The 19,297-nt window shown below is 41.3% G+C and overlaps 1 protein-coding gene across 8 annotated transcripts in view; it reads left to right on the top strand.

The window, feature by feature from the left end:
- Window positions 1–18,798, top strand: part of osbpl8 (oxysterol binding protein-like 8) — a 108,779-nt gene extending 89,981 nt beyond the window's left edge. For 6 of the 8 annotated variants that reach the window (XM_061029657.1, XM_061029658.1, XM_061029664.1 and 3 more), the window contains 15 exons: window positions 655–820; window positions 913–1,138; window positions 1,672–1,856; window positions 2,990–3,071; window positions 3,174–3,272; window positions 3,663–3,759; window positions 3,917–4,015; window positions 5,049–5,146; window positions 6,017–6,106; window positions 7,546–7,682; window positions 7,877–8,062; window positions 9,129–9,282; window positions 11,967–12,069; window positions 13,204–13,309; window positions 13,398–18,798. In XM_061029657.1, coding sequence (XP_060885640.1) covers window positions 655–820; window positions 913–1,138; window positions 1,672–1,856; window positions 2,990–3,071; window positions 3,174–3,272; window positions 3,663–3,759; window positions 3,917–4,015; window positions 5,049–5,146; window positions 6,017–6,106; window positions 7,546–7,682; window positions 7,877–8,062; window positions 9,129–9,282; window positions 11,967–12,069; window positions 13,204–13,309; window positions 13,398–13,527 — 1,958 coding nt within the window. In that variant the 3' untranslated portion in view covers window positions 13,528–18,798. The remainder of the gene's footprint in view (window positions 1–654; window positions 821–912; window positions 1,139–1,671; window positions 1,857–2,989; window positions 3,072–3,173; window positions 3,273–3,662; window positions 3,760–3,916; window positions 4,016–5,048; window positions 5,147–6,016; window positions 6,107–7,545; window positions 7,683–7,876; window positions 8,063–9,128; window positions 9,283–11,966; window positions 12,070–13,203; window positions 13,310–13,397) is intronic. The other 2 variants (XM_061029659.1, XM_061029665.1) reach the window with 1 other exon arrangement.
- Window positions 18,799–19,297: the final 499 nt, after the last annotated feature.

The raw sequence follows: 19,297 nt of genomic DNA, 5'->3' as shown, positions 1-19,297 counted from the left end.
CTTTGCACCCTAGCTCAATGTATTAATTTTACATATATTATTACTCAGTATATGATTAAATTGCCTTGATTTATTTGTAGTTTCCACATTACTGGTAAAGGTTAAAAGAAAAGTAATAATTTTATGAAGGGATGTTAGACATACAAGTAACCTATTGTCCAAAATCGTGTCCATAATGAGTACATTTTTAACATTTGAAAGACTTAGGTCTTAGCCCAGCTCTCTTTATAGCTCTCTCTCTCTCGCTCTCAGTGTCTCTGTCCTTGGTGCTGAAAATTATTATAATTTTACCTTCATTTTTACTTCAGATTAAAGTTTCTGAGTGTTGATTTTCCGAAACAGCAAGCCTGTTTTCATTTTCTGTAGAAAATCAAAACACGTGTCCTTCTGTTGTGCTATGAATATCAATGTGATAAGCATCCATCAAATATTGCAACTCTGGAACTGTCTCTGGGTCAATTTAGATGGGATTGCTGATAAAAAAAGAAAAAAAGAAAATTACTTTGATAAAAAATGTAAACGTCCTTGATTCACTTTTCTCTGAATAGTAAATGAAGGTATATTAACTAACAGTGAAGGCTGAAAATATAAGTAGTTTAAACTAAATGAAGCACATCAGTTTATTCAGCTGATTCGGCTAAATCTCTGTTCTAGGTCGATGCTGGATGGACGCCTTAGAGCTAGCCCTGAAGTGCTCTAGTCTTCTCAAAAGGACCATGATCCGGGAGGGGAAAGAGGACATGAGCACAGTAGCCACTGGTGGAGAACACTCCATAAATTTCTACAGCCTTCTCCGAGCCCACAACATCCACGGCTTCCAGTGAGCAGGATATGAAAATCAAAGATACAACTTTTTTAATATTAAACTTTAAAACCACCGGCCCTTTTCAAACATGTTTATCTTCCCCCCAGGTTCAATGACAGTGACCATTTGAAAGACCCAGACCTGTACTCAGACAAGTCGGACAGGGAGGGGGAGCAGGACCACGAGGAGTCGGATCCAGAGGGCCTGGAGAAGAGTGAAGAGAGCGACAGCGACACGTCAGAGCGCCAAGACGACTCGTACATCGACCTCGATCCTAATGAGCATCTGCGGGAAACCCCATACCTGGAGCAGTCCCATGAGGAGCTCGGAGAGGTAGAGGACATAAAGTTTGATTCAGGCCTGCTATGTTCCTGCAGAGATAAAATATTGTAGCATCACACATTACTCTCTAAGGACCTCCAGCAACTATTTTCATCTTTATCTTGGATTTAAACTTTAGCAAAGAGCTTATTTTTGGTTCTGAAGTTTTCTCCCTAATGAGGAAAAAATTAACATGTTCTTCTGCTGGGGCTATTGGGAAAGCATGTACCATGGACTGGCTTTGATCACGATTGTTGGGGCTTGGTTTGTGTGGGTGTCTGAATCATGACAAGTGTGAAAGTACTTGTATCAATTTCCATACTGATGAAATCTCAGTTTAACAGCTCTATGATTAAACAGCTACTGAAGCGGAGGAACAATGTTTATAGAGATAGGAGCTAATTTAAACTTCCTTTTGATGAGCGGTCAAGGAAAACATGTAAGCATGTGTGGCTCTGTGTATTTAAAGATGTCTGCAGTGTTGTTTTAGGCTATCTCTGGGGAAAATACTTCACTTCAACCATTTTGTGCATGTCCTCCTGCAGGCTGGCGAAGCTGCTCAGACAGAGACGGTGTCAGAAGAGAATAAATCTCTGATCTGGACTCTACTGAAGCAGGTGCGACCTGGCATGGATCTGTCTAAGGTGGTGCTGCCCACCTTCATCCTGGAGCCGAGGTCCTTTCTGGACAAACTCTCCGACTACTACTACCACGCAGACTTCCTGTCAGAGTAAGCACTTCCCATTTCATATTGTTAAAAGGAATATGTCTGTTTTATCAGGGAACAGACTTACACAGTATTTTGCTACGAGCTCCTTGAGAGGTCAACACCAATCATATCTTCATGTTTAATGTGGAACATGAGCGAGCAAGCTTTTTTTCTTAGATGAGCAAATAAATATTAAATACAACAAATAGCTACCCTGGCTCTATCCAGATTTCACAACAACAACAACAACAACACAACAGACTTAATTTATTCCAAAAATCAGGTGAACTTTAGCAATGTTTGTGTGATAAGTCCACTGGTATGGATTTCTTATTATAGAAATGAATGTCCACATACTAAAGCCTGGCTCCCTTTCCCGACAATCGCGGGGGTGTTCCCGACTCTCGGCTGCCCGGAAAAAAGATTATCTTCCCAGATTTTCTTGGAAAATGGGTGGTATAAAGAGCCAATCTTAACGTCCCAGATCTGCTCAGAGATCGTCAGGGAAGGATTTATATCAAACATCTTTGATATTTAGGATTTAAAATCTTGAAAAGTAAGTAAGTAAGGTTCTGATGCACAGGAGGACAGTAATAAGGGGACAGCAGTAATGGTGACCGGCTGCAAGATGCAAACTGAACTGGTGCGCTGGTCAACTATAATGTATATGACAGTTACAAGCTCACCTGTAGCTTTTGCTGAAAAACAGACAATCCATTTTGTCCATCACGCCTCCTCAGACATTTCTTCACCCAAATGCGTTGTTTTTTTTAAATTATTTATGTGAGGTGGCTTATCTATGTAGTATTTTGAAATTAACTTTTAAGAGATGATTGTTTATACTGTGGTCCTTTTTTCCCCTTAGCTATGAAATATTAACTTATAACTTATAAGAACTTATCGTTTTTGCATTTAGCTTCTCAAGTTGAAGTTGAGTGACTGATTGTTAAACTAAAATGAACAGCAGGACCCTTTGTTAAAATGTGTTGTTTCCTCAGAGAACAGCAAAACATCTCAGATCACAGTGAAGTGTTTCCGAGAAAATTCAAGTTGACAAGAAAGGGGAAATGTCTGGGAAGATAATCAAATCCAGTTTGAAAGGTTTTTCCGATTTGCGAGACAGCTGGTGTCAATCTTTCTTTGTTCATTCTCAGGGCTGCAATCGAAGAGAACGCCTACAACCGCATGAAGAAGGTGGTGAAGTGGTACATCTCTGGGTTTTACAAAAAGCCAAAGGTCAGGAGCATAAACATGTCAAATCCAACATATGATAATGATGTGAGTGGTGCGGACATGCTTTCTCTTTACACTGTAATAAATCCTGTGTTTAATCCTCAGGGCTTGAAGAAGCCTTACAACCCCATTATTGGAGAGACGTACCGCTGCATGTGGCTCCATCAGAAGACCAACAGCAAAACCTTCTACATTGCAGAGCAGGTAACAACCGCTCCGCTACCATGACAACTAGCTACAAGCAATCTGATTGGACATAAGGTCATTCCTTTGTATCAGATGCCTGTTATAAAACAATAAAATACAGCAGCTGTCTCTGCTTGAAATAAATCTTGCGCAGACTGCAATCGTTTGAAGGATATTGTTAATATGATTGCTGTAATTGTGGCGCCAGCATGGCAGCTACTTATGGCTAGTTCTGCAGTTTTTTTGTTGCAGTTATAAATCACAATGGACGTTTATTTTTTTTAATGTAATTTTTAATTCTCTTTCTGTCCGGGGTTAGGGTCTTTGTTTTCCCTCTGTCTGCACTGTTCAGCACTTTGTGTGAAGTGCTTTACATCGCTGACTACATCCCTGTGTGTCTTTCCCCAGGTTTCCCATCATCCTCCAGTGTCAGCTTTCTACGTCAGCAACAGGAAGGATGGATTTTGCCTCAGTGGAAGCATCCTCGCAAAGTCCAAATTTTATGGTAAACTCACGACTAAGATCCAAATGATATCAGCTTACACCTTACATTATAGTCACACAAAACATATGTGATCATTTGTATTCTGCTGTTAGTTATTCACTCCTCAACCAATTTACCACCTCTGTCTAATACCTGCTGCTTCTTTTTCCATTTTAAGGAAACTCCCTGTCAGCCATATTGGACGGGGAGGCCCGGCTAACGTTCCTAAACCGAGGAGAGGACTACGTGATGAACATGCCGTACGCTCACTGTAAAGGTCTGAGAGCAACTTTGTCCTAGTCACAGCATTATCCAGCTTTAATGCAGCTTTTATATGAAATGTGAATCTCAAATTTACACAGAGCTCATACAGAAAGTCGAGTAGACCGATGCAGAAAGTTTAACAAACACAGTGAAAGTTACATGTCCACATGTAACTTCACATGATGGTGCTGGTAAAACACAGGAGAACATTCAGGGCAGGGCTTATTCCCACGAGAAGCACCTCCGACTAAGTGTCTGACCTGAGGACTTACGTAGGCCCCGTGGCCACCTAGTGTTTTTTTATCTGAGCGCCAGCCTCTTCTTTCAATTGTTTTCAATGAGGAGGCAGCGTTTGCAGCAGCAGGCGGCGCCCAGAACAAATAGGCACAGCGCCCAGCGTCTTTTTTCAGAGGGCTCCGCCTTTTATGTGCGCTGTCAACTTTTCAGAAAGGCGCTGTTTCCGTATTTTTTGCCTCATACAGGTCATGTCTTGTAGCCACATCCTCTTTGCTCCGTGTCTGATCGGGAAAATAAAGATCTCAAATATAAAAAATGAAGCATTAAGCAACGGAGCAGTGATGGTCATATAGTAGTCATTGTCATAGAGACAGAAGGGACGTACATATAACAAATAAAATCATCATTTATTTTTTGTTGAATGCACATATCTTTAGATATTTCATACTTTGTACATATTGTAATATTCCTTATCTATTTTGATCTTTTCTGTATTTCAGTTGTATTTAGTATTAAACATGTAATATCTGATATCTTAATCTTATATTCTGTAAACAAGCAACTGCGAGGCCCAGATTTTCCTCTCTGGAGAATAAACAAATTATTTATATAACAAAAGCAGATAAATGATGCCAGTCAATTGATGCCTGTGACTCCGCAACATCTTTGCTAATCAAAAATCTAACAAATAGAATCTTATGAATGGTGATGATTCAACAAGACCAAGACTTTTCCTCTCAGTTTTGTCTATTATCTGAGCCAGTTATTCATGCTGATGGGTAATTGTTTTGGTGTTCTGAATCTGCTAGGCATCCTGTACGGCACCATGACCCTGGAGCTGGGCGGTGGGATCTCCATTTTGTGCGAGAAAACGGGCTACAGCGCTCAGCTCGAGTTCAAACTGAAGGTATTGCTGTGTTTTCTACTTTAAAATGAACAATTACAGTCCTTTGTTTATATCGTAGAACCATTTAGAGTTCCTGCGTCTTAAGAGGCAACCTTTGTAATCCTACAGTAACCCTTAGAATCATCTTTTAAAAAAAACAGTTTCTCACGTGTTTTCTTTGAATGTCTCACTCCCAACGCCATCACCACCTCCACCATCCGCTCTGTCCCCTCCTTAAACACCACCCCCACAAATCACACCATCACCTGCCCCCTCCTGTCGTAAACATAGCGACAGGTACATATCAGAGAAACAAAACCCTAACCCCGACCCTTTCCTGAATCCAAGTCATGCTAGGTGCCTCTTATTATTAGACTATATCTTCACAGCACATATCTTTGCATGTAGATTTAGTGGGATTAATTAGAACTGATGGATGCAGGGTGCCTTTTTGGATCATTAACTTGAAGTACTTTAATTAACCCAATTAATTGGATTTTAAGGGTGATTGCGACCTATTTTTTCTTTAAAAATAAGTCTTGAACTGAAACTTTCTTCATCAAAAGAACTTGTAAGGTTTACCTTCTTGTTTTCTTCTTTTCCGCAAGCAACACTTTGAACAGTTTTAAACGTATTAAACGACGTATTAAAGGCACAGTATCTTTTCACACCAAGTGCAGTGAGTAAACTGAATGTATGCGTGTATCTGTCCATCCTTGTAACCCCAATTTCCTTTTTCCTCTCTACCTTTTTTCTTATTTTATTGTTCCCCCTCTCCTCTCCTGCCCTGTCCTTCTCTACTACTCCTTTTTATTTCCTTTCCTGCTCTTTCCTCACTGCTTCCTCCTTCTCTCCACTTGTATCTGCTTCTCTTCCCTTTCTCTCCTCCAGCCGTTCCTGGGCAGCAGTGACAGCGTGAATCAGGTCTCTGGAAAGATCAAGCTCGGGAAGGAGGTGTTGGCTACGCTGGAAGGACACTGGGTAAGACTCAAACTTCACTCCTTCATCGCAGTAATCTCTCATTTACATACAGTATGGGACATGAGGAGCTCAACCTGTGCTGTGGACGTGTTTTGTATGTGTTATAATCAGTGAAGTTGACTGCTGGTAATAGGATGATACACACATCATAAAAAAGCACCTGTATTTGTGCTATGTGCTGTGTAGTAGATGTCTTAGGGTTGTGTTCACCACATTTTATTTTTATTTTAAGGAAAACAAACCACATTCAAATATGAAACATGAATAGACATTTCCCCAAATGTGTCCCTCAACATTCTCACCCAGAGGAGTCTGTAATTAAATGCTATAATGATTTGTTTCTTTTAGTCTTTACCTCGCAAAACACAAGATCATACGTAACCCCTAAAGTCCACCAGATGCATGTTTGGTCCTTATTCAATGTGTGTGCTTCCATTGGCTCCGCTGCGCTCCGTCCCAGCTCTCTGCCCTCTGCAGCGGATACACAGGGCTCCTTTTTTCCTAGATGCCGGAGCACGGCACATCAATTTACCACAGAGCAGATTGAGCAAGACGGGAAGTCAAACACCGAAACAACATTAAAACATCCGGTTTATTTTTAGGATTAAACACTCCGTTTTGACGGTTCAGAACAACGACCTCGTGTGTTTGTTGAAGGGTTTTTAAGGGTTTTTATACGGTTTTATACCACATACGTGGTATTATCGCTGTGCTGTGTACGGACACACAATGCACACATATCTGGTGGAAGTTCTGGGTCAGACTGTGAGGAATTAAAGGGGCAAAAGTCTTGTGTTGGCTAACTATACTTGTAGCTGTTTCATCACAATAAAACGACTAAAAGTGAAGTTTGAAAACATTTACATCTTAGGCTAAATTTTCATAGTCATAAGTAAACACAGATTTTCATCTGCATGAAGACCAAAACTCCCATGATTCAACCCAACAAAGTCATGGTGCCCTCTGTTAATGCACTGATTTGGAAACCTTGAGCTGTACCTTATGACTAGGTCCTTAAATGGTAATTGACAAAGTGTTCTTGGACTGGCCAGTGCTTTATTCTTTTAACTTCACCACATGTTTAAGCCAGCCAGCAAAGGTTGCTTTCTCATACTATCCTCTGTGGCAATGTTTTTTCTTCATTCCCTCTTTGTCCAGTTCTCTGCACTTTAACAGCCACACATGGTGCTGCCATGTAAGAAGTTGTTTCATTGCTCTTTCAGGATACTATGCAGTGGTTCCACGGTGTAATGGTTAGCACTCTGGACTCAAACAGTGCAATTTAATGTCCCACTGTTAATCTCCAAAATATATATAACCAATGATCTTCAGTACATTTTTCCAAAATGGAGCTTTCCTGGTTCCCACAGTTTTAAAACCAATAATCACGTCATGTAACAGCTGTAATTGTTCTTTAATTTACCTTTTCCCCCTAACAGGACAGCGAGATCTTCATCAACGACAAGAAGACAGGGACGTCCGACACGTTTTGGAACCCGACTCCAGACCTGAGGCAGAGTCGACTGACGCGCTGCACCGTCCCACCAGAGGAGCAGGGAGAGCTGGAATCAGAGAGGTGAAGCTCTGATGAACTATTCACAGTATAGCAGTTCATTGTTTTATAATAGTGTCCTTATTATGGGCTGTGTGTGTGTCGTTTCTTTGCCCACATTTACCTCTGTCACTCTTTAGCATCTCGTCTTCAGTTACCATGTGTCCTTTTAAAGTGCAGACAACCTTCATGCCTTTTGCTCCCTCTCAATCCATCAGGCTGTGGCAGCATGTGACCCGAGCCATCAACAACAAGGACCAAACGGAGGCCACCAACGAGAAGTTCATCCTGGAGGAGGTTCAGAGGAAATCTGCGCGTGAACGGAAAGCCAAATGTGAGGAGTGGATCCCTGCGCTGTTTGAGCAGGACCCAGTCACCGGAGAGTGGCATTACAGATATGCCGAGTGAGTGAAACTTCTACTTCCTGTGAGCTTATGAGGTTTGACATCAGGTCAGAGTGCAGCAACTGAAAAAAGTCAAAATATGGTTACTTACTTCTATCTTCTACCTGAGTTGAACAAAATTCAGATCAAGTCATGGGAAATATCAACAGAACAAAACTAAACAGTACTACAGGAGACAGAGAGCGGGGAATGGCATGCAGGAAAGGAGCCGCCTTTGTTAATGGTGCGCGTGCACCAAACAATACGCTATTGGCACCCCATAATTTCAAAATTCTAAAAAAATAAAATCTAACCCTTACCCGTGAAAGCTGACAACAATATATTCATAAGAGGATATTTAATATATATATCATATGTCATATGTCAAATTTACTGTGACAAAAAATAACTACAGCTTCTTTTGGAGTGACAGTATGACGACATCTTGTTTCTGATTGGTTTGTGCCAAAACCAAATGAGCTGAATGGGAAAAAATGAAGACAGAAGTGACGTTTTTAAATCAAATATATTAAAAGAGAAAGATAACCAATCATATTCAATTTACCTTCATGAGATGAAAACGTGGCAGTCGTTTGTGGGTCGAGTTATTTCTGAAGCTTTAAGACAAAATTGTGCCTCTTTAGGGAAGCACTGCAGCACATATTTTATTGATAACGATAATTCTTTAGAATTAGAGAATCAGAAGACCCGAATCTGATTTCCCTACAGTAGTTTTGTTTACACGTTGTATACTTCCATCACATCTTACAGTTGCTCTATATCTGAGGCACTTCACTTTAAAGCCTCCCCTTCTACTTTAACAGTGAATTTTCTGGTGTGTCAGGGTGCCATCTAGTGGTGATTTACCATATCTGCAGCATTGATGTTCCTCTACTAGCAGACTACTGCTGTTGATTTTAATCGACAGCTTTTATTTAATAGATAATGTCCGTCTCCATGTCTTCTTTTTCAATCTTTCTTTGTTTCTTTCTCGTCCGGATCTCTGACTTTTCTTTTGCTCGATTCCTCTTTGTCATTTTCTATTCCTGACTCCTAATGTCACCCTCTCTGTCTCTCTTCTGATCAGCACGAGGCCATGGGATCCGCTCAACGACCTGATCCAGTTTGAGAAAGACGGCTGTATCCAGACCAAGGTCCGACACCGCACCCCTATGGTACGTTCTGGCAGTCTTATTAGTCTGAGTAACCAGGCGCCGCGGAGGGACAATTGCAAGTGCCAGGTAGGTCGTCCCGATCAAAAATCGCCCTTAAAAAAAAACAAAAAAAAACAAGCTCGCCGTCTCAGCCACCCTCCACGCAGCACCCGCTGCTTCGTCTTCATTGTCGCTTCTTCTCTTTGTGTCGTCATCGCCTGCCGCCATCACCGTCTTCACCTGTTCATCTTCATTTTCGCTCTCTCTTCTTTTGCTTTCACTACCTCGGCATCGTCTGCTCTGTCTGTGTTTAACACTGCATGCTGTAAGGAAGTGGATAACCAGGTATTCATGTTCCCTTCATCAAGTTGAATCAGCTAAAACATGTCTGGTTTTATGTGAAAGAGCCGCTCCAAGTTTAATCACTTCTGCACAATGTTTCAAGAACTTCAAAGTAACCTTGAAGGATATAAGTTGAAACAGTCTTTATTTGCAAGTGTACGTTCAATTCTGTGTCTGCATTCTATATGTTACAATAAAGATAGACAGTGTTTAAGATGTCATAGGCTCTGAGTCTGCAAGCTTAGGCCAGTGAGGAAAAGCAGTTTGTAAACACAACATTCACACTAGGCCTCCTCCGCCTGAGCTCATTGCCCCCAGAAGCACATACACCCTGCAGGATGAAGCGTGTGTGTTTACTGCTTGTACCCACACTGCAGGCTAGCACAAGCTAACATTGGTGTTTTGCGTCTGCCTGTCCAACAGAAAGCAGACCAACTGCACGTAAAAGCCAACCAAAGGTTCACCTTAGTCTTGGAACAAGCTTTATCTACTGTGTGTTTCTCCTTGCTCTGATTCTATTTTCTCATTTTTTGCCGCGATATCCATGTCACCTGCATGCTGTCATCACCTAGGAAAAATACATTAGCTCCCCGTCCCCGCCCAGAAACATCCAGTCAACCAAAACAAACCAAAACATGAAAATCCAGTTAGAGGACAGATTCTCTGCCGACAAAGTCACCAACACACATGTACAGAGGCCCAGAAGTGATGATTGAGCCTCTAAGGACTTGGCTACCAGCACCCCAAGCCCTTACCCTTTACAGAACGGCTAACATCAGTGTGAGGCACATGTCTGTCCAACAGAAAGTATGCCAACTCTCTGTGTCCATCGGTAAAAGCTAACCCAAGATTCACCCTCGCCTCACTATGATTATATTTTCTTTTCTTTGCTGCGACGTCAATGTCTGCCATATTCGACGGTTTGAATCGCGTCAAATCGCTGAATTGTATCCATTTCTAAACTCACCTGTGCGCCGTCATTGGCTGTGGGAAACACACCAACTCCCCGGCCAGAAACTTCTGAGTCAACCACATCTAACCAAAACATCTAAAATAGGTTATGTTCTATTGGCTACACCTGCTTTAAAGTCTTTTTTTGGGGGTAACGGCTGTAAAATCCCGTCCAGAAATACAATGAAATCACAATAAACGACTGTAAAAGTACATTTTATCAATCAATCAATCAATCACATTTATTTATAAAGCACATTTAAAAACAGCAACAGCTGACCAAAGTGCTGTACATGAAACAAGAGAGCAATACAGATTAAAAAGAAAAAGAACAAGGCAAAACTCACACATACCGTACATGTTTGCCTACACACATGCACACAGAATACTAACAATATAATTAGACCATAATATTATAAGACATTTGATACAAGTACATTGGAAAGATGTACAAGCAACCTCACTAGGACTAAAAAGCCAACGTGTAAAAGTGTGTTTTGAGGCGGGACTTTATTTAAAAAATGTATGGTACTAAAGAGGACCTTAGGGTAGTTCTTTGATATAATGTCAGAGAAATGTTTTGCTGCTTGCTGGTACCTTAACAGCTGATCCTTTAAGATATCATAAGAAAGACTGTTATTTGTAAGTTATTACCCCTGTCAAGTCTAAGGGAAATAGCAGCAAAGCATGTTCACTTCAGGACATCCACCACATCGTCTCCACCTTTCATCCAGTCATCTCACCTTCACTTTTTGTTTCTAGGTTTGCTCCGACTTCTCAAAACTTCCCGAGACGTTCCTTGTCCCTGTTGTTATATCGAAAAACAAAAGAATGCCGTTGTGCTGTCACTTTCATTTCGGCCTGTTCCTTATTCTTTTTTTTGTTTGTGTGTGCTTGAACCTACCAAGTTCCCTTTATAGTGAAGTCTCTCTTTGGTCAACACTTTTTTAATTTAGCTTACTATGGACGGTAAAGCATGATCCTGATCCAAGGATCCTTGCATTCTCTATAAATGGACCTGATGTCTTTTTTAAAGCTGTTACTGCCTCCAGGCCTGAAGCATTTCATCTCATCTAATAAAGCTTTAGGAATACGAGCAGTAATCCAGTCAGAGTTTAATCCCTTCAAACTGAATCACTTTAATTTCCCAGCAGCTTTTTAGCAGTTTGGGTTAATTGTGTGCCCTTTAAATGGATGTGTCTGAGTGATGTACCAGCATGCCTTGCACAGCCGTGCCGACTCGCATGTTTATATTTTGAAGACCGTGTGTGTAAAGGGAGGGGAACTCTTGCTCTCTCTCTCTTTCAAAATGTTGCTGTAGCCATGTGTGAGTTAACAATTCTGTTAGTTTTTTCTGTTGTCTGTTTATTTGTGGTTATAAAGATATTTATTTATTTAGGTTTTTGGTGGTTGCTGTTTATCTGACCTGTCTCTCTTTGTGTGCGTCTCTGTGCTCATGTGTGTGTCCATGCATTTAGGTAACGGTGCCAAAGAGGAAACATAAAAGCGACAAGCCCAAGAGCCCAGAGAGCGGCTGCTCGTCACCAGAACCCGACCGACAGGACTCGTCTGGCAGCGAACGTGAGTCAGAATGAGTTTGAACAGATGTAAACTGCAACAACCAGAAGACAAATCATTTCGATTTAAAACTTGTTATAACAACATTTTCAAATATCTACAAGTCTACGACAGTTCTTCAGTTACTTTAGCAGACGCTTTTAACCAAAGGGGGGAAGTTTAGAGAGTAAAAACAACACAAGCAAGGATCTAGAGAGGAGGAAACAACGTCAGTCAAACAAACAGCTTTTAAGTCCGATCAGACACACAGGTGCTGACAGGAAGTGCACAGAGGCAGAGCACTTTTTTGTTATAATAAAGTTAACATACTGTCATCAACAATACATCTACAGCTGCTCTTGAGGGTTCTAATCATCATCAAAATCTTTAAGTACAGAGGCGTTCATGAAACAACACGGGAATGCTTTCTGAAAACTTTTTTTTTAGCTCGATATTTCTTAAAAATAGCAATATAACTTGGAGCAAACGTACCCGTCTGCTTCAATGTATAGCCTAGCTTCTGTGCCCGTTTTCTCAAACTGAGCTGAGAGACATCTCTGAGATGACCTTACTATATGATCAGACATTAAGGAAACATGCTATGTTGAAGTGCTGGCTTCTCTGACAACAATGCAGCAGCCAGTATGTCCTCCTTCTAACTTTAAATTCTGGTCCTGAATGCTCTAGATTTGTTTGGACCAGAGAAGGTAGGCACTTTTAAGACACCCCCACACGGCCGTTTTGGACACCCCCCGGTGTGCCAGATATGAGAGCAGTTATCAGGTCAACAGGTGTTGCAGCGATGGAAGCGGGCAAGAGAACTGGTTCAGATAGAAGTGATTGAACCCGACCTAAAAAGCCTCTGCATGTTTCTAATAAGCTCCACGAGCAGAAACGTGCTCAAACTAGGATCAATATTGGAGATGCTTTTGAAAAATGGAGAGAGGTTAGAACGCATAAAGGTTTACAGACCCATGCAGAGCTGGATAAACACTGAAGCTTCAGTGTCTCTGACATGGAAACCTGTGTGAGCAACAACTCTAGAGAGGAGGAGGGGGGGAGACAGCTCTCTCTGTTTTGAATTTGGACTGCAGTACCCGTTTTAAACACTAGGTGTCAGAGTTACATATTGCTCCTTTTGAACACTGTGTGTTGCAGGACACAAAAGTAAACATAACAGCCGGCTGAGGAAAAAAGGAACCGACCTCAGTGAACTTCAAAGTGCCATTGAATCTATAAAGAAGACGCAGGAGGACATTAACAGGTGAGGTTGATCGTCATGTGTTTTGTTGAGTCTGATATGATGTCTCAATTTTGATCAGATTCAAATAATCGCTGTGTGTACTTTTTAGGAGCATCAGCGTGCTGCGGAGCCGTGCAGCCGGCCGGGTAGAGGGAGCCTCTTTCCTCCAGCAGCGCGACTACGTCATCATCGTGTTCCTCGTCCTTCTTCAGGTCCTTATCAACTACGTCTTCAAGTAGCAGCCATACACTGCGGAGAGAGTGGTGCCCTCACACACGCACACACACACACTCACACCCTCCTGACACACTCTCTGAACATGAGGGAGGGGGGGTCTCGAAGAGGTGAACTTTTACGTCTCACAATTATCGAGGTCTCGAACTCTCTTCTTCTCTGTCGTTATTTAATCCATCTACACACGTCCAGAAAAGTGGAGACTGACTTCCATAAAGAGACTTTTTAAAACTAAACTTTTAACCAGTTCATTCCAAAAACTGTGGGGAGATCCGCAGATTTCAAAGAGGAGACGAGCAGCGATAAGGAGGAGAAAGTGGAGGTGTGATAAAGTCTCTTAACTGCCACTCCGGAGCTCACTGATTTGCCTTGATGTAGGGGCAAAGACAGCAGCTGTTTTTTGTTGTTGTTGTTTTTTTTTTAAAAGCTGTTGTTTGTTTTTCTTTTGATTCACATTTCACCTCAAACAACAGGGAACCTTTTAAACATGAGGAGACGAGCGCTACGACTCGGATGGTCACAGACTTTGAAAAAAATAAAAATAACACCACACCTTTAATTTAAATGTTTTTTTTATTGTTTTGTTTCTTTTGCTTTGTGTGTCCTTTGTGACTAGAAGTCTGCTTGGAACAAAAAAACAAGCGGCGATAAGGGAGACGGAAACAAAGTGGTCCAATCGATGTGACTTTTATTTTTTTATTATCAGATGACTTTTCTTATCGGCTCGGGGTTTCTACATGTGAAAACGGAAGAGGAAGACGAATAACACAAGTGATATATCAAAAGGAACAGAAGCTATAATTTCTGCTGTAAATTCAAATACTTCAACTTTTTGCAGTCGAGTGTTTCAAGAAGACGAGAGAGGTCTGACACGTCCTCGTGCGCCGTAGGTAGCATGTACAGAAAGAGGAGTGTTAGGACCTTTAGCCCCATGTACAGTATTTTGTCTCAAGGCACAAACGCACTGGAAATGTCCGATATTTGTGTTAACAACACAAATTCAGTCATGAATAATATATCAACAGAGCGCCATAAATAACGATATTGTGTGGGATTCTTTTCCCCAAGCTTCAGTGACCACTGCCTCAGTTTCAGGTAAAAGAAGTTCAGGTTTTTAATCGACTAAGCAAAGGGACGAACGGCCCTCTTAGACCTAAGAGTACGTTTTAGAAAGAAGTATGTGCGATCACATAAACCCTACCACTCCAAAGTTTGTCCTTAAAGCGACTACACTGCAAAGACTCAAATCTTAGTAAGTGTATTTGTCTGATTGGTAGTCAAAAATATCTCATTGAACTTTTAACAAGCTACATTCACTTGACAAGTCTAGATACACGTCTTGTTCCAGGATAGAGCAAGTGGAAAAATAAGGTCTGGATTGCTTGTGATGAGTAAAAATAAATATCAACCAGTGAAGAAGACTAAATGTATTTCAGTGTCTTGACTACTTTAGATAGAATTTATCTCATTTGATTTCTGAATTTGTTAATATTTTTTACTCTTCACAAGCATTGTACTGTAGGCTTTACATTTAGCTTTTTATATCTTAAAATGAAGTGTTTATCTGGACCTGTCGGGTGAATCTGGCTTTTAAGATGAGTAATGAGATATTTTTGACAATAAATTAGACATTTGCTAAGATTTGGAGTTTTTGCAGCTAGTTAGCTTAGCTGAGCATAATGTCTGAAAAAGACAAAAGAAAAAACGTAGCACATTTGGAGATGACCTCTCAACACTTTAAAGCTCGTTTGGATATACAAAGCTCAGCCTCCATCTTTGTTGACGAGTCGCTGGCAGAATCTCAATCAGGTCGCTGTTTGTTGTCCTGAAATACTGTTGTTACAATCAGAGGCTGCGGCAGCGTAATTCTTTCTAACATCGTTCTGTGAAGAAAAAGACTTGACATAGATGATTGAGATGGAAAAAGTGAATAAATCAAGTGGAGTCATTTTCTCATTGACTTCTATACTATTGGACTTATTTCGCAACCAGTGCAGTTGCCCCCTGCTGGCCGTTATAAGAAATGCAGGTTAAAGTCACTTGCACAAAAAGTTTGAACTTTCAAAACCAAAAAGCTTCATCCTCTTCTTATGAAAAGTATACTTTGGACAGAGCAACGCCAGCTGTTTAGAGTTGTTATGCTAAGCTAAGCTAACCAGCTGCTTCCTTTACAATAGTACAATTTCACTTAGATCTTTGGCACACATTTTCTCTACAAACGATGTGGAATCAATCTCCTGATCTAACTTAAGGAGGGAAAAAGTGAACCGATGTCTGTCCGAAAAAAGTCTTTATCCTTAAAAAAAAAAAAAAGTTGTGCAATCATTAATATGAAGCATAAAAGACGTGTGACTCCAAGCCATAGCAGAGGAAAGCCTGAACGCTCCTGACAGCTGCTGACTGCGCCTCAGTCAGGGCTACTACTTTAAATTCAATCATCACTTCCAGTGCTTTTGCGCCTCAGGTGTTCACCAGGAAAACTAGAATAGAAGCTTTAGTAAGCCACTAGTGGGAGGAGCATATAGACTTTTGCTAATTACTACTATCACCATAGTAAACCATTCCAAATGTACGCCAAGTACCAGCCAAACTCAGTGTGTAGAGTAGGAGTCGGCCCTGTTCACTGTGTAAATAAGGATGGGGCTGACCTGTTCTTCATGAGAAGCTCTCTGCGTTTCAACACCAACAAGGTTTCCACAATGCAGACACTCCACACTCTGTGCACAAGCCGGTCTTTTTACAGCCTCGTGTGTCTTTCTGTCCACCACTCTGTAGATACACATGGACATCGGCAGAAAAGTTTAAAATCAAACAACCGGGGTTACACCGTTAGATTCCCTTCCAGTCGGTATCAAGAAGTTGCTTTCATTCAGCAGATTTAATGTTCCAATCTGTCGCCTTCTCCTTTGGGGAATTAGGATTTTAGAGAGTTATAAGTCACAGAAACAATGGGCGATATAACAATGTTCAGCAGACTTTACACAGGCTTATGAGCATCATGTGACTTATGACAACATACTAGGTTAAAGGAAGTAATGCTCATTATAACAATGAAATAAAAACCTGTCCCTTTACACTGTTTATAAGAAGTGGACGTAGCCACAGTGACTTTACCTGGAGCCTCAGGTAAGGCCACCATAGAGCCATGAAGGGAACATATTTGGACTTGTTTTGTTCTACTGCAAGACAAAAGAGAAAACAGTAAATCAGAACCGGATGTATTGTGTTTTTACTCTGAATGGGACTTCATTTGAAAAAGAAAAAGGAACTTTTTACTGTTTTAAAAATGAAAGTGATTGAGCCCATTTTTTTTAAGGATTTAAATTAACTTGAGGGAATAAATTAAGTGACAAGTGTGCTAATTATTGGGTGGATTAAATGCTAAGTCGCCCCCTGCTGGCCATTATCAAGCCTCCGGCAGTGGCTTAAGTTTGTGTTCTGAAAAGTTGGTTTATAAAATGAATTGTTCTCCATCATATACCGAGGTTGAAGGCGACATACTGGAACATTTTAAAACATTGATTTGTCTGCTAACAGTCGTTAAGTGACTCCTAACTGAGGCAACGTTAAACTTACTATCAGACCATCATCATGTCGCGTCATGATGTCAGCCTTGTCGACGTTTACATATCCGACTGCCTCCGCCGTCAGCAGACTGTTGAGCTATAAAAACATAACCACAGGTGTGAAGAGAGACTTGTAGCGTGGTCAGGAGCCAGCTGTACCCCCCCCCCCCCTCCTCCCCCCACCCCCTCCCCACAAGTAAGTCACCCGGCTGGCCCGTGTGTATCTGTGCGTGTATTTTTGTGTATCCTCATTGCCTCGACCGCTCATCTTAAATCCAGATGTTAGAATGTGGAGAATATATAACAGTGCCTTCTAGAGTCGGACCGGGAAGGGGGTAGATCGAGGTTTTGGTTATGAGGAGGTCGGAAGGGATGTCAGGGGTGTGATGTGGAGCTGAGAAACGTAGAGTACAAGTCTTGAAGTAAAGAAGGGAATGATCTGGAATAAAGGTATTAGACTCGGTCAGGACCTCGGCCCAGTTGTTCAAAAGTTATCAAGTTGGATCAAACCTTGAAAACTAGTTAGGAGAAAAAAGGATAACAAAATTTTTTATTTGGACAAAACCACCTGTTTGTGTTGTCCAAAACTTTTTGGTTGGATTTAGATAACTTTGATCTAAAGAAATCAGGATTATTCTGATCCTGGCAGAGGTCTGGATTCAGATTTACAGGAACAAAAAGTGTCAAAGTAGAAACAAAGACATTATGCTTTTAGGAGAAAAATTAAGGATTCTGTCCCCTTAAAATGTTTCACAAAATAGCTTTTAATATCAAACAAAATATTTGATTAAAAGCAGCTGTCTTTATCTGTAAGTGTGTGGATTTTTGGCGCCCCCCTGTGGACAAACTAAGTAGTATGAAGTCACATTTAGACCACTGGATATTCAGATCTTGAAATCTTTAAAAGTCGGATTTTAGCACGTTGATCCTCTCCAGTTTTTCTCCTTAAAGATGGTACAAACTTGAGCTGGATGACCTGATAGAAAAAAAGAGAGACCTTCAAAATCGCGGTCATTTTTATCCAGATGAAACCTCTTTGAACAACCCAGCCTTGGACTGAGACCCTTGTAGTGTTTTAGAGCGGACGTGCCATACAAAGCCTTAGAAACAAAGCTCCACAGCTCACCTCTACATCCAGCTCCTCACCCCTCCTTAAGTGTTGCTATGGCAACTCACCTGTAGGTTTTTTTTTTTTCTGGATGCTGAATCCTGCCACGGGGAGTGAGGGACAGAGAGGAGAGAGAGACCCCCACTCCTCTTCATATTCGTCTTCCTCCCCCTCTCTCTCTCTCTCTCGCTCTCTCACACACCAAAATTCAGAGGGAAATAAAACATCTCTACTGTCTGTTGTTGTTGCTGTGTCTGTAAAATACTTTTAACATTTTATTTATTCCTCTTTTATATGTGGGTTCATGTTGTTTTCTTTCTGCTTTTAGCATTCGGTCACTGTTTCTTTTTTTTGTTTTTCAATGCTCACAGTCTGGTTTTTATTACGATCGATGTCACACACAAAGCGACTGTCCTCAACTTGTGCACACTGTCAATGTCAACTCCCCCTCGTCCCCTTTCCCACTCCCCAATTTATCCCCCCTTAACACACACACTCCTACATCTTTCCTACCCAAGTACCTGAATATATTTACTGTATCTCCATGGACGCTATAACTTCCACATGTAACATAACACAGAATAAAAACAAATGACATCCTGCGCTCTTCTCTCTGTCTTTAGTGAGGAAAAGACTTTACTCATTGTTCAGGAAAATGGGATAATGCAGGAAGGATTTCTCCTTTGTTTTCCTCATGTTCCTGTTGTCCACACTTCCAGAGGTGGAGGTTGGAGCAGGCCGTGCAGGAATGAGGACAGCGATGATATAAACATACTACTGTACAAAATGGTGTAACAGCCCGGCTCTTAGGCTGCAACAACTAATGGGAGTCGAAGACGAGATATACCAAAATCGCGATGTTCACACAAGGTAGAGAGCGTCTGTCTGGAGACGAGGAATTCTATGGATGAGGACTACACCGGGCCCAGGTGTAGCTCATCCCCTGATTGCGACCTTGCCTTGAGCGGAAACTACAACAGAAAGAAGAACGAGTCCTACGGGAACACCTGGAGGTGTGTAGGGCTCGTCACAATGGCAAAATCGTACTCGTTCTACATTAAACTGTTTAAGTCATAAAGCATCCAGATTTAGGTGTTGTGA

This window comes from Labrus mixtus, chromosome 22, assembly GCF_963584025.1.
Source record: "Labrus mixtus chromosome 22, fLabMix1.1, whole genome shotgun sequence".
Taxonomy (NCBI): Eukaryota; Metazoa; Chordata; class Actinopteri; order Labriformes; family Labridae; genus Labrus; species Labrus mixtus.
Note: the sequence above shows the minus strand (reverse complement) of the source record. Positions and strands in the feature narration are given on the sequence as shown.